General features: G+C 42.6%; 1 protein-coding gene across 1 annotated transcript in view; it reads left to right on the top strand.

Annotated features, from left to right (window-relative positions):
- Window positions 1-13,512, top strand: part of LOC110526602 (TOX high mobility group box family member 3-like) — a 64,517-nt gene that overhangs the window by 39,479 nt on the left and 11,526 nt on the right. The window contains exon 3 of the mRNA XM_021607704.3: window positions 10,465-10,707. Within this exon, the coding sequence (XP_021463379.1) occupies window positions 10,465-10,707 (243 nt within the window). The remainder of the gene's footprint in view (window positions 1-10,464; window positions 10,708-13,512) is intronic.

Genomic DNA, 13,512 nt, shown 5'->3' with positions numbered 1-13,512 from the left:
TTGTGATGTGTCTAGTTTGACAGGACTCAGCAAGCCAAGCCAAGGTGAGGTGTCAGAAAATTAGGGATGTAAACACCTGTTTTCCCTCGTGTTCCAAGACATGATCAAGGAGCCTGAGGAGAAACACGCGCCATCACTCACAAAACCACTCTCTGTCTTGCCTGGCAGTTCCAATGCCTTGAATGTCATTTGGCATGACTTTAGAAGTGTCTGAATGATCTGTGTATGTTATGGTAAGGACACATAGAGTAGGTTTGGGACTACTTCTGATGAGCTGCCGAACTCACATTTCATGTCCCTCTGAGCGTTGGTGACTGAGGATTCAACTGTGTGCTAAATATACCAGTGTAGTCGACCTCCACCCTCTCTCCTGCCCTGTCATTAGGGAGAAGTGCACCAAAAATAGCCATCATCCATCCACAATAGTTCAAAACAGAGCAATCTCATACTGTTTAGTGTACCAGAGTGCTGTCTAAAGAGAGACTGATCTAGCCTGCTCTCTCAACCATGTACCAAGCAACCACAGTATTGCCATAGAGAAGATGAAAACAGATGCCTTTGTAATGTTACACATCACATCTTTCTCCATGGTTGAGAAAGCTGTTGTTTCTTAACTCATTAGCTCAATGGTGATGCTACTCAGTCATGCAGATACAGTACAGCCGGGACTGCACAGACTGACTCAACTACAAAGCTTTCATAGAGTCTTAAAGGGAGATGTTTCATTTGCCAACAAATTTGCTAAAACTTAGTGCATCCATCCTCCATGTCCAGGGGCTGCTGAGGCCAAAGAAATATAATTACTAGAACCGGCATCCCCATGCAACTCAATGTGCTATGGTCAAAGGGGCTTTTTTTTGACCCAATCTAGTTACTCTACTTCTATGGCTGAGGCCCTCTGTGGTGAGGCGAGTGGAGGCCACACCATCACAAGATGTTCAGAGATCATTCAGCCCAAGCTGTGAAAGCCCACTGTGGCTGGACTGGCTGGGTGGGGGTTGGTGGTAGGGGGAAGGCAGGAGAGTTGATAGAACAGCCAAGCAGCTCATTTGCATTTGATCAAAAGGAGCAACTGTTTCCAGTGTTACGGCGCAGATGGCATTGTACTTCAGCCCACATTTTGTGTGTGTGCTTGTGCGTGCGTGCGTGTAGAGAGCGATATAGAAGAATGTCTGAGTGTAACCACAGACAGAGCACAGATTATTTATTTTTTCTAATGAAAAAAAAAGGATTGGAGTGTGTGAAGTATTGTTTCTTGTAACCTGAACTGGGGGGAAATTTAAGTGACTTTCCACTTTGAATTGTGTAATTTCACACTAAAATGAGATTTCTCTCTACTGTAACGCTGTATTAATCAAGTTAATGTGACAGGCCTTGGCTCTGGGTGCACTGGAAGGGAAAGCTGTACCAGCACCAGCCAAAATGGATCTGGCTCCATAATGAATGAGTGACTTTAACAGCAGCTAAATATATACAACTGCATTCTGCATAGACAATTGAGGCTAACGGTAATTGTAAAAAAAAACATCCAGTTCTCTTGCAACTGTATAATGCAGAACACTGAGTCATCTCTACACAAACACTACTGGCTATTTACTCACTGGTATACTAAAACTCAGAGAACATCTTTAAATTAGCCAATATGCTTATTCAAATAGATAAAACAATATTAGATACTTAGATGACTAGTGTATCAAAATAAACCAATATGCTTATCCAATAGATACAATAACATTGGATATGTAGATGGCTGGTGTATCAAAATCAACCAAAACGTCATATGTAACAGATAAAATAACATTGGATATTTACTGTAGATGGCTGGTGTGTTATTATTCTGCACTTACAGAATGAGATAAGATGACCTTGGTGTGCTCCTGTTAAAACACCCATCCTGACAGGGAGGATTGACTGCTCTCCTTTGAGAGTATGATACTGTACACCGGGATTCAATTCCACTCAGCGGTGGGTATCACTTCTCCCTTCCAATCAAATTAGACAGGAGTAATGATCTATGTAGAAATGGATTCGAGATGGTTACACATTTGAAATGTTGATTACGGGCCCACTGTGATGTTATCATTTGAGTAGCTTTATGCTCTGCTGCCTCGCTAGATATTGGAAACTGGAGTCTCAATCCTGGCTCTATTGATCCCGGGGCCTATTATATTCAGTAATTGCATGGCTCTGCCTTTAACAAGTCTTGGTTATTGCATCAGTGAATTGGATTACAGAAGTTTATTGAAAGGCTGGAGATATTGCCTCAAAAGCTTTTTCTTGCTGCTGTCTTCGATATTGGGAGTGAGAACACCATACATGTTCTAGATAGAAGGAATATGAGATAGATTGGAGTCCTCGATGGTTCACAGAAACACATCAGATCATTAGCATCTGAAACTCAACCATGAATCGTCTCATGCTTTTCCTGAATATTTCCATAATCCTTGCCTGTTAGCTCTAATAGTCAACACTTTAGCAGTGAGCCAATGTGTTTGTCATAAACCTGATGGCCTTTGCACCATGCACGTAATGCTGCCTGTGTATTAACACATTACATCATACAACACTGGGGCTCTGTGGCCACCTGGGAGATTCCCTATACATCTGCCTACACATGCTGGATTGATCTGGTCTGGCCTCAGCTCCCTCTTACAAGCCCTGCTCTGCCCCCTATGCCATCGGACCCTCCGCCTGCCCATGGAACGACCCGTCACACATGCACGCACACATAACACAAACAACATGCACACACACACAGTGACTGACATGGACACACACACACACACACACACACACACACACACACAAACATGAAGCCAGCATCTGGTTCGCTTGGCACTTGGCTGTGCTGAGCTTTCATAACAATTTAAATGGATAACCAGGCTGCTGATGTCAAGGAAGTGGATTGTGCGTCTCTTAATCTGAGATCAGAGCCCCTCTAAACTGCTCCTGGTGCAGAATTAGCCAGGCTTTATGTGAAGTGACACCAGGCAGTAATGCTGCAATGCTGTAACAGTGTGTTACTCTCTGGGCTCCACCAGCCATCCATCCAGCCAGGCAGACAGGCACTTCTAGTCTGGCACCTCTCCCCCCCAGAGGAATTTAAAAAAACATTTATTTCACCTTTATTTAACCAGGTAGACTAGTTGAGAACAAGTTCTCATTTGCAACTGCGACCTGGCCAAGATAAAGCAAAGCAGTTCGACACATACAACAACACAGAGTTACACATGGAATAAACAAATATAGAATCAATAATACAGTAGAAAAATCTATATAGAGCATGTGCAAATGAGGTAGGATAAGAGAGGTAAGGCAATAAATAGGCCGTGGTGGCGAAGTAATTACAATTAGCAATTAAACACTGGAATGATAGAATGTGCAGAAGATGAATGTGCAAGTAGAGATACTGGGGTGCAAAGGAGGAAGATAAGTAAATAAATACAGTATGGGGACGAGGTAGATTGGATGGGTTATTTACAGATGAGCTATGTACAGGTGCAGTGATCTGTGAGCTGTTCTGACAGCTGGTGCTTAAAGCTAGTGAGGGAGGTAAGAGTCTCCAGCTTTAGAGAGTTTTGCAGTTCGTTCCAGCCATTGGCAGCAGATAACTGGAAGGAGAGGCAGGCGAAGGAAGAATTGGCTTTGGGGGTGACCAGTGAGATATACCTGCTGGAGCGCGTGCTGTGGTTGGGTGCTGCTATGGTGACCAGTGAGCTGAGATAAGGCGTGGCTTTACCTAGCAGAGACTTGTAGTTGACCTGGAGCCAGTGGGTTTGGCGAATGAGTATGAAGCGAGGGCCAGCAAACGAGAACGTACAGGTCGCAGTGGTGGGTAGTATATGGGGCTTTGGTGACAAAACGGATGGCACTGTGATAGACTGCATCCAATTTGTTGAGTAGAGTGTTGGAGGCTATTTTGTAAATGACATCGCCGAAGTGTGTGTGCATAGTCAGTTTTACGAGGGTATGTTTGGCAGCATGAGTGAAGGATGCTTTGTTGCGGAATAGGAAGCCGATTCTAGATTTCATTTTGGATTGGAGATGTTTAATGTGAGTCTGGAAGGAGAGTTTACAGTCCTAGCAGACACCTAGGTATTTGTAGTTGTCCACATATTCTAAGTCTGAACCGTCCAGAGTAGAGGTCGACCGACTATGATTTTTCAACGCCGATTATTGGAGGACCAAAAAAGCCGATACCGATTAATCGGCCGATTATTATTATTATTATTTTTTTTGTAATAATAAATAAATAACAATAATAACAATACTGAACACTTATTACAACAATACTGAACACTTATTTTAACTTAATATAATACATCAATAAAATCAATTTAGCCTCAAGTAAATAATGAAATGTTCAATTTGGTTTAAATAATGCAAAAACAAAGTGTTGGAGAAGAAAGTAAAAGTGCAATATGTGCTATGTAAGAAAGCTAACGTTTCAGTTCCTTGCTCAGAACATGAGAACATATGAAAGCTCGGTGGTTCCTTTTAACATGACTCTTCAATATTCCCAGGTAAGAAGTTTTAGGTTGTAGTTATTATAGGAATTATAGTACTATTTCCCTCTATACCATTTGTATTTCATTAACCTTTGACTATTGGATGTTCTTATAGGCACTTTAGTATTGAAAGTGTAACAGTATAGCTTCCGTTCCTCTCCTCGCTCCTCCCTGGGCTCGAACCAGCAACACAACGACAACAGCCACCATCGAAGCAGTGTTACCCATGCAGAGCAATGGGAACAACTATTAGAAGGCTCAGAGTGAGTGACGTTTGAAACGCTATTAGCGCAAGTTAACTAGCTAGCCATTTCAGTTCGGTTACACCAGCCTCATCTCGGGAGTTGATAGGCTTCAAGTCATAAACAGCGCAATGCTTGACGCACAACGACGAGCTGCTGGCAAAACGCACTAAAGTGCTGTTTGAATTAATGTTTACGCGCCTGCTTCTGCCTACCACCTCTCAGTCAGATACTTAGATACTTGTATGCTTGTATGCTCAGTCAGATTATATGCAACGCAGGACACACTAGATAATATCTAGTAATATCATCAACCATGTGTAGGTAACTAGTGATTATGATTGATTGTTTTTTCTAAGATAAGTTTAATGCTAGCTAGCAACTTACCTTGGCTTACTGCATTCGCGTAACAGGCAGTCTCCTTGTGGAGTGCAACGAGAGAGAGGCAGGTTGTTATTGCTTTGGACTAGTTAACTGTAATCTTGCAAGATTGGCTCCCACGAGCTGACAAGTTGAAAATCTGTCGTTCTGCCCCTGAACGAGGCAGTTAACCCACCGTTCCTAGGCCATCAATGAAAATAAGAATGTGTTCTTAACTGACTTGCCTAGTTAAATTAAGGTATAAAAAAATATATAAAAAAATACCGATGTCCGATTGTTATGAAAACTTGAAATCGGCCCAAATGAATCGGCCACTCTGATTAATCGGTCGACCTCTAGACCAGAGTAGTGATGCTGGACGGGCGGGCAGGTGCGGGCAGCAATCGGTCCAGATTTTGCAGCTCTTTCAGAACATCAGCTATCTGGATTTCGGTGAAGGAGAAGTGGGGGAGGTTTGGGCGAGGTGCTGTGGGGAGCGTAGGGCTGTTGACCGGGGTAGGAGTAGCCAGGTGGAAAGCATGGCCAGCCATAGAAATGCTTATTGAAATCCTCAATTATAGTGGATTTATCTGTGATAACAGTGTTTCCTAGCCTCAGTGCAGTGGGCAGCTGGGAGGAGGTGCTCTTATTCTCCATGGACTTTACAGTGTCCCAGAACTTTTTTGAGCTACAGGATGCACATTTTGAGCTACAGGATGCAAATTTCTGTTTGAAAAAGCTAGCCTTAGCTTTCTTAACTGTCTGTGTATATTTGTTCCTAACTTCCCTTAAAAGTTGCATATCACGGGGGCTGTTCGATGCTAATGCAGAACATCACAGGATGTTTTTGTGCTGGTCAAGGGCAGTCAGGTCTTGAGAGTCAGGTCTTGAGGGCTATATCTGTTCCTGGTTCTACATTTTTTGAATGGGGCATGCTTATTTAAGATTGTGAGGAACACACTTTTAAAGAATAACCAGGCATCCTCTACTGACGGGATGAGGTCAATATCCTTCCAGGATACCCGGGCCAGGTCGATTAGAAAGACCTGCTTGCTGAAGTGTTTTAGGGAGCGTTTGACAGTGATGAGGGGTGGTCGTTTGACCGCAGACCCCTTACGGATGCAGGCAATGAGGCAGTGATCGCTGAGATCTTGGTTGAAAACAGCAGAGGTGTATTTGGAGGGCAAGTTGGTTAGGATGATATCTATGAGGGTGCCCGTGTTTACAGATTTGGGGTTGTACCTGGTGGGTTCATTGATCATTTGTGTGAGATTGAGGGCATCAAGCTTAGATTGTAGGATGGCCGGGATGTTAAGCATGTCACAGTTTAGGTCACCTAGCAGCACGATCTCTGAGGATAGATGGGGGGCAATCAATTCACATATTGTGTCCAGGGCACAGCTCGGGCAGAGGGTGGTCTATAGCAAGCGGCAACAGTGTGAGACTTGTTTCTGGAAAGATGGATTTTTAAAAGTAGAAGCTCGAATTGTTTGGGTACAGACCTGGATAGTAAAGACAGAACTCTGCAGGCTATCTCTGCAGTAGATTGTAACACCACCCCCTTTGGCAGTTCTATCTTGTCGGAAAATGTAATGGTTAGGGATAGAAATGTCATGTTTTTTGGTGGTTTTCCTAAGCCATGATTCAGACACGGCTAAAGCAGTGAATAAAGCAAACTTAGGCTTCTAATGTTAACATGCATGAGACCAAGGCTTTTACGGTTACAGAAGTCAGCAAATGAGAGCACCTGGGGAGTAGGAGTGGGGCTAGGCACTGCAGGTCCTGGATTAACCTCTACATCACCAGAGGAACAAAGGAGAAGTAGGATAAGGGTATGGCTAAAGGCTATAAGAATAGAGGCCTGCGCTGCACACTCCCTCCGTACCCCAGATGAGCCTTAGCTAACTTCATGCCTCAATTCTCAGCTCCCAACTCGTGCAGATGTTAATTTGGATCATCATTAAGGACGGGAGACGAGGAACACAACCACAGTCTTTGATAGCGATCTCACTTCCTCTCTCCCTCCCTTCCTCCTTCCCTCGCTCCCTCCCTCCGTTACACTATTTAGCAGAAACTAGGAAAAAAGCATTCCTCTATTCCTGCCAGGGGCAGGTCTGTTTATCTTAAAGGTCACAGTCACATTTGCTCTGTTTTACTATAAAAATGGAACTCACCTTTGCTCACCTTCATCTAAGGGAAGGCTGTCTCAAACCTCATCCTGCTTGCCACTATAATTCAGGCCACAATGCATCAGCCTACGGTCCAACATCCCTATCCAGCTCTGTTCACTGTCCTGGTTTAGCTTCTTCCACACAGATCTTGGCAAGTTGTACCCATATGAAAAGGTCAGAGAGTAATACAAATGAATGTAATGGTGATGTCCTTTTTTCCTCCCCTAAAGTATCCTTCTGAGGCTTGTGAAACCAGCCAAACAAACAGAGAGGCCCTTTTTACTGCACATCATTCTTCTCTAATGACTGGTTAAGATTGGTAATGAAGCCTGTGATGATGATGTTCTCTCCTGATCACTGCCATATGGCCCTGGCTGTAGCTCTACACTGTTGAGTCATGACAGTTCCCTTTTTACACTATTTATGTTTTAAACACTTTGTGTTTTCATTGTTAGGCATGGAGACAAAACAGGTTCCAGTGTTTTTTCAGTGACGTTAACATGAAATAAGATGGCAGTAGTAGAGTAGAGCACAGTAAATGGTTTGTTTAAAGCTTTCTGTAATTTATCCTGCTCTCCTCTACACTCTTAGAAAAAATATACATCTCGAACCTTAAATGGTTCTTTGGCTGTTCCTATAGGAGAACTCTTTGAAGAACCCCGTTTGAAAAAAAGGGTTCCAAAATGGTTCCTTGGCTGTCTCCATAGGAGAACCCATTTTGAATCCAGGTAAAACTCTTTTGGGTTCTATGTAGGACCTTTTCCACAGAGGGTTCTACATGGAACCCAAAAGGGTTCTATGTGGAACCAAAAAGGGTTATCCTATGGGGACAGCCAAAGAACCCTTTTGGAACCCTTTTTTCTAAGACAGTATAAAAGTGTCCGTTTGCTTCCCAACTGAAACAGTTCATGCATATATTATGATGACATTTTGTGACATTTTTGTTTGTTTTGGCCTTCGGCAAGAGTTTTTTCGTCTGTTCATGCACACAATATTTTTTCTCAAGGCAAGCTGAATCTGTGCCCCTTCGTCTGTAATTGGTCAACAGTAAGGATTGTTCAAGGACATGTTTGTTGTCATTCAACGATAGACGACTCGTTTTCATGCAAATTTTTTCACTTGAGAAATACTAAACCCAACATCCTAGTTAGACGTAAAATTGTGCGACGAAGATCTCCTTGGCAAAAACATCAAAATGAATGACCAATTTTTTTGTTGTTGTTATCTTAGATTAGTCTTTCATTTTGAGGAATTATATACTGGCTACGGCGTCTCAACTAGTAATATTGGTATTTTTTTCAAGTGAAGGTCTTTTCAAGCGAAGGTCGAAAGTATGCGAGCACACTAGTTTGGTGCGCCTAGCCGAGTCCGGCTAGGCGCCCTCCAAACCGAAGCATGAGGAAGCCTTAAGCCTGAGTCCAGAGCTGTGCTGAACATGCAGTGGCTCCTTCAGAAAGGATAACTGATTGAACTGCTGTGAAACAAGCATCAGAAAGTTTAAAAGTGGTCTGAAACTAGGGGAACAGGAAAATTCAACTCTATTAGCTGTCTCTGCCTCTGGAATTCATCAGAGACAGCTGCCCTGAGTAGGCATTGAATTAGTTTCAAGTGTCTGTGTGCTAAAGCAAGCAACATAAATATTACTACTCTCTAATCAAGGACTAGGCAGGCATATTCCCTCTGCTGCCACTGCCTTGGGTTTTTTCATTGCCTGTTCTAGAAAAAGAGAGAGAGAAAGAGAGAGAGAGAGAGAGAGGCTGATGGACTTCTGTTCTGCCTCCCCTCTAAGCTTGCCCTGGTAAAAAGTGTATTAACACTGATATCAACACACTGACCTAAAGCTAACAGAAATATGTTTTTCAACTCGATTTAAGACCTTTGATATTGAGGAAAGAGTATCTTGACTGCCATGCTAGTAGTGGCTGTATCCAATTGTGGCGCGTCCTATATGCATGTGGTCATTGTGGGTCGCTATGTGAATACGTTGGCCTTTTACAGAGTGGCTTAAGGAATGTACCAATGAAGACAAGACCGTAGTAGGTGAGCAGAGCAGTCGGTACCATCTCCAAGAATCCAAATAAGCTAATTAAGTGTGACCAAAAGCTTGAATTCCGCAGGCAGAGGGATTAGACTGTTTGATGAGCAGATTTAAGGGTTCAACCAAGGGGAACAATGAGAAACCCTTCTGGCCAAGCGTAATATTTCTCAGAACATTTTCTTTAAACCCATGTTTCTGTGACGTGTATTTTCTTTGCACTTCAGACCCAAGATCTTCCATCCCTGAGATTAAGGGGCTTTTATCATGTATCCTCTCCTCTCTCATGATTTCTTCACTTTTTTGTAGTTGCTTTTTTTCTCTCTTCCCTCCTTACTTTGCTCAGAGTGAACTTTAATGGGTTTTAAGAAATGTTACATCTCTGTATGGTTACAGACAAGTGTCAGTACCACTCCACCTAACTTCTCCTCCTTTAAACAATAAATCCCTGAAAGGAAGGCTTCATGCAGGTATGAGAGATAAGAAGATCGAAACCTTGTCTGTTTTGTGCGTCTGATTAAATCCCCATGGGAGCATAGGAGAGTTGCAGATATTCCTTTTTTCCTTTGATTATAATTCATGGACATTTTTGTAGGGGTTGACACATTTTTCGTAAGGAAAAATCTACTCTGAAATTTTGAAGTGGAAATTCCAAACTTCAGAATAAGTTTTACACCTCAAATACACTAAACATTTAACATTTCCTGCATTGCAGGAAAGTTCTCTGTAACATGATCATTGGGATCATTCCAGAGTTGTGGACACGTATTCTTTCTTTGATACGTTCTTCTGGCCTGCACCTGATGAATTGGATGTGCATATTTTTCTATTATTTCCATGAATTAGAATCCACATAATAATTCACATTTCCTGTTGCTGCAGGATTATTTTCCTGCTGTAACAAACTGGCTCAAATTAAGATCCTACATCTGCAGATAGTTTTAGCTAAATGTCAGGCTTGTAGCGACAGTACACATACACTGATCATAAATGAATACATTGAAGTGACCGTGTGCTTTTCCTTCCTTTTTCTCGCTCAGCCAACTTTCACTACTAGTTTCCTATACAGTACACATGATCTGTATTTATTCGTAAACATGAATCCAATGATATGACCATGTTCTTCCCTCTCCCTATCTGCTCTCTAGACATTCCACACCCCCAGCCTGGGAGATGAGGAGTTTGAGATCCCTCCCATCACCCCTCCTCCAGAGACAGAGTCTGGCCTGGGCCTATCGGATGTGGACTCCCCCTTCCCGGGGCACCCGCTCCAGCACAGGGGACCCTTCACCCCCCAGTTCCCCCCTCAGAGCCTGGAGCTGCCCTCCATCACCATCTCACGCAACCTCATGGACCAGGAGGGGCTCTCCAGCATCAACGGCCTGCCATTGGTGAGTACTAAACTGGACCAACACTTAGGGTTGAGGGGTTTAATAGATACTACAGCCACATGCATAGGCTCTTCAATAATTATAGGGCTAGGGCGGGTATAAGGTATCAATCTGATGGATTTGTTCATGCACAGAGAAAATAGAGTACCAGGCACCAACACTTGGGTACAGGGTCAAGGTGCTGTCATATAAACATATAAATTAAAAAGGTCAGGAGAGCCCATGTGACCATTACAGTATGATCTGAGTACCTGGAGAATACCCTTACCCTTTATTAGGCCATAGAGTAACCTTCACTGCACTCAGTGCACACCTCCAGTTGTTACTGCATCTGGCACAGCATCTGGCCCGTTTATAAAGCTGGAGGATGGAATAGTATCACAATGCTAGCTAGACAATGGTCGCAGTATGTAAATACTGAATTCTGTTTGGGTTTATAAAGGAAAAACAAAGCCTACCAAAAGAACCCTATTTGTAATAGGAAAAGATATGAATGGATCATGGGCATGATGGCACAATGTATTTTTTCCCCACAGGGAGTGGTGAAAGTGAGTCCCCAAAAAGTGCCACTGTTTCATGGGTCCGTATGTTGGTTCCAGAAACCCTGTTCTGTCCTGTCCCATCCACTGTCACATGATGTGTTTCCATGCCTTTATCTACATGTTGTTATGTTCAGAGCCTGAATGCACTCAGTCAACTGACAGACAGAGCTTTGTTTGAGTTCAGAATCCCAGGTTTTGTATTTGGTTAAATAACACGATGCTACTAGAATGAACCTTTCGGTGTGAGTACTTAGAAAGGGAGTCAATGAATGGATCTCCAGCTTAGCCTTCCTGTCCATTGGTGTGGATAAGAGAATGTGGAATGGTTCCGGAACCCAGTAATCACGTTCTTTATGTTGATAGAGTTCTATGTTATAGATTTTTTTTTTAACTGATAGAAAAAGCATTCTTAAATGCCATTGAGGATGAAATGCATTGAGGAGGAAACGTGGAAATGTCACTTGCTGAGAGATGATGATATTGATGTTGTGTTTTTTGGTGTTGAACTGCAAAAAAATCATCACATTGAACAAAAATATCATGATAGTTTTAGCCATATTATGCATGTAAAAATGTATTTCAGACCACCCACTTTTAAACCAGACACATATGGTGAATCGCATATGATTTTACAGAATATGTATTTACATTCCGATATGGGCAGGCACTAGAATATTTTATTGCCTTTTTTCCTCCCTTCCATGCTGCTGGCATGTAAAATAATTGCAGCTTTTAAAATATCTGTGCTGCATAAGCGAGCCCCGGAAGGCTTTTGCCTAAAGAATTTTCATTTCATGGTCAGTTAAGCTTTTTTACATCTGGAGAAGAAACGGAACCTTGACACAATTATAGTCCTGACTGTTCTCACGACTTGGTGGAGGATTAGATTTGATTCTCCAACATTATTCCTCTTTAACACCATTTGCATGGCTCATGTCTCTGATTGTAAGGAGACTCTATTAAAACTACAGGAAAAGAATGTGAGGTTTCTGCTCCTTTGCCTCGTGGCATTGTCACTGGGAGACTGTTGCACACTGCTCTGCTCCTTTATCACTCTGCAAACATTGTACCACAGACAGAAAGGCAGAAAGGCTTACCGACCGTGAACTCCATTATGTTCTGGATATGGGATTGATCCCCAAAAGTCCTGAACACAGAAACAATGCAGGGAAATTACATTGATCTATGCCATTGTCCTTGGTTTGAGATTTGAAAAGGGTTGAGGGAAGTAACTATTTTAATTAACTATACAGTGTTTATGAAAGTGTTATTACATTTTAGGTTCATTTTGTCAGTGGAATGACATTGGGGGACAACATTATGTACACTACACTGTTGTGTATCTCTTATTTGAAACGTTTGCAAGGACATATAAATAAACCATAGTAAGTACGTTTCCCAACCAGCCACAGTTTTCATATTTCCCAAATAGTTTTCTCTGTTATCTTAGCTCTGTGGCAGTGGGTAATTCGTAACTGTGATAACCTCTCGCTACACCACCATGACAGAAAAAACAAACCAATGGGTGTACAATGTACCTGTACCATTTTCAAATCCTCCTCCATGTAGTTGCTCTGCCAAGTGTTCCATTAATTCCATTCCCCTAATGCTCCATGTATGTCTAGCAAATTGGCCACAAATGCAATGGTTCTACAAAGAGAAGTACATTTCTGTGGGCTGCAGACAGTCAGAAACGGCTGGCAGAAAGCAAGTCATTATTTATTTAATCTGCTCTCCTAACAAGCTTCTGACTGTCATTTGTGTCTCGCAGCATGTGTCCTCCTGATTTGTGATTTGGTCTCTGTCAATAGTGCCAAATACTATTGGAAGTGGAACTGGTATCTATTTATTTAGAGTTCCCTTCATTCTCGCTTTTTTCTCTCTCTCTCTCTCTCTCTCTCTCTCTCTCTCTCTCTCTCTCTCTCTCTCTCTCTCTCTCTCTCTCTCTCTCTCTCTCTCTCTCTCTCTCTCTCTCTCTCTCTCTCTCTCTCTCTCTCTCTCTCTCTCTCTCTCTCTCTCTCTCTCTCTCTCTCTCTCTCTCTCTCTCTCTCTCTCTCTCTCTCTCTCTCTCTCTCTCTCTCTCTCTCTCTCTCTCTCTCTCTCTCTCTCTCTCTCTCTCTCTCTCTCTCGCACTGCAAAGACCTCTGGGTGCTATTTCAGCAAATCTCCCTGTCTTCTCTACTGTATCTTTGCACAGAATTAGACTTTTCCTGTGTTTCCTCTCTTGTAAGAAAGTAAAAGCATGGGTGGATATGACTGTCTA

The sequence above is a fragment of the Oncorhynchus mykiss genome, chromosome 6, assembly GCF_057628025.1.
Source record: "Oncorhynchus mykiss isolate SJ-2025 chromosome 6, ASM5762802v1, whole genome shotgun sequence".
Classification (NCBI taxonomy): Eukaryota; Metazoa; Chordata; class Actinopteri; order Salmoniformes; family Salmonidae; genus Oncorhynchus; species Oncorhynchus mykiss.
The sequence above is the reverse complement of the archived record's forward strand: the minus strand, read 5'-3'. Positions and strand labels throughout refer to the sequence as shown.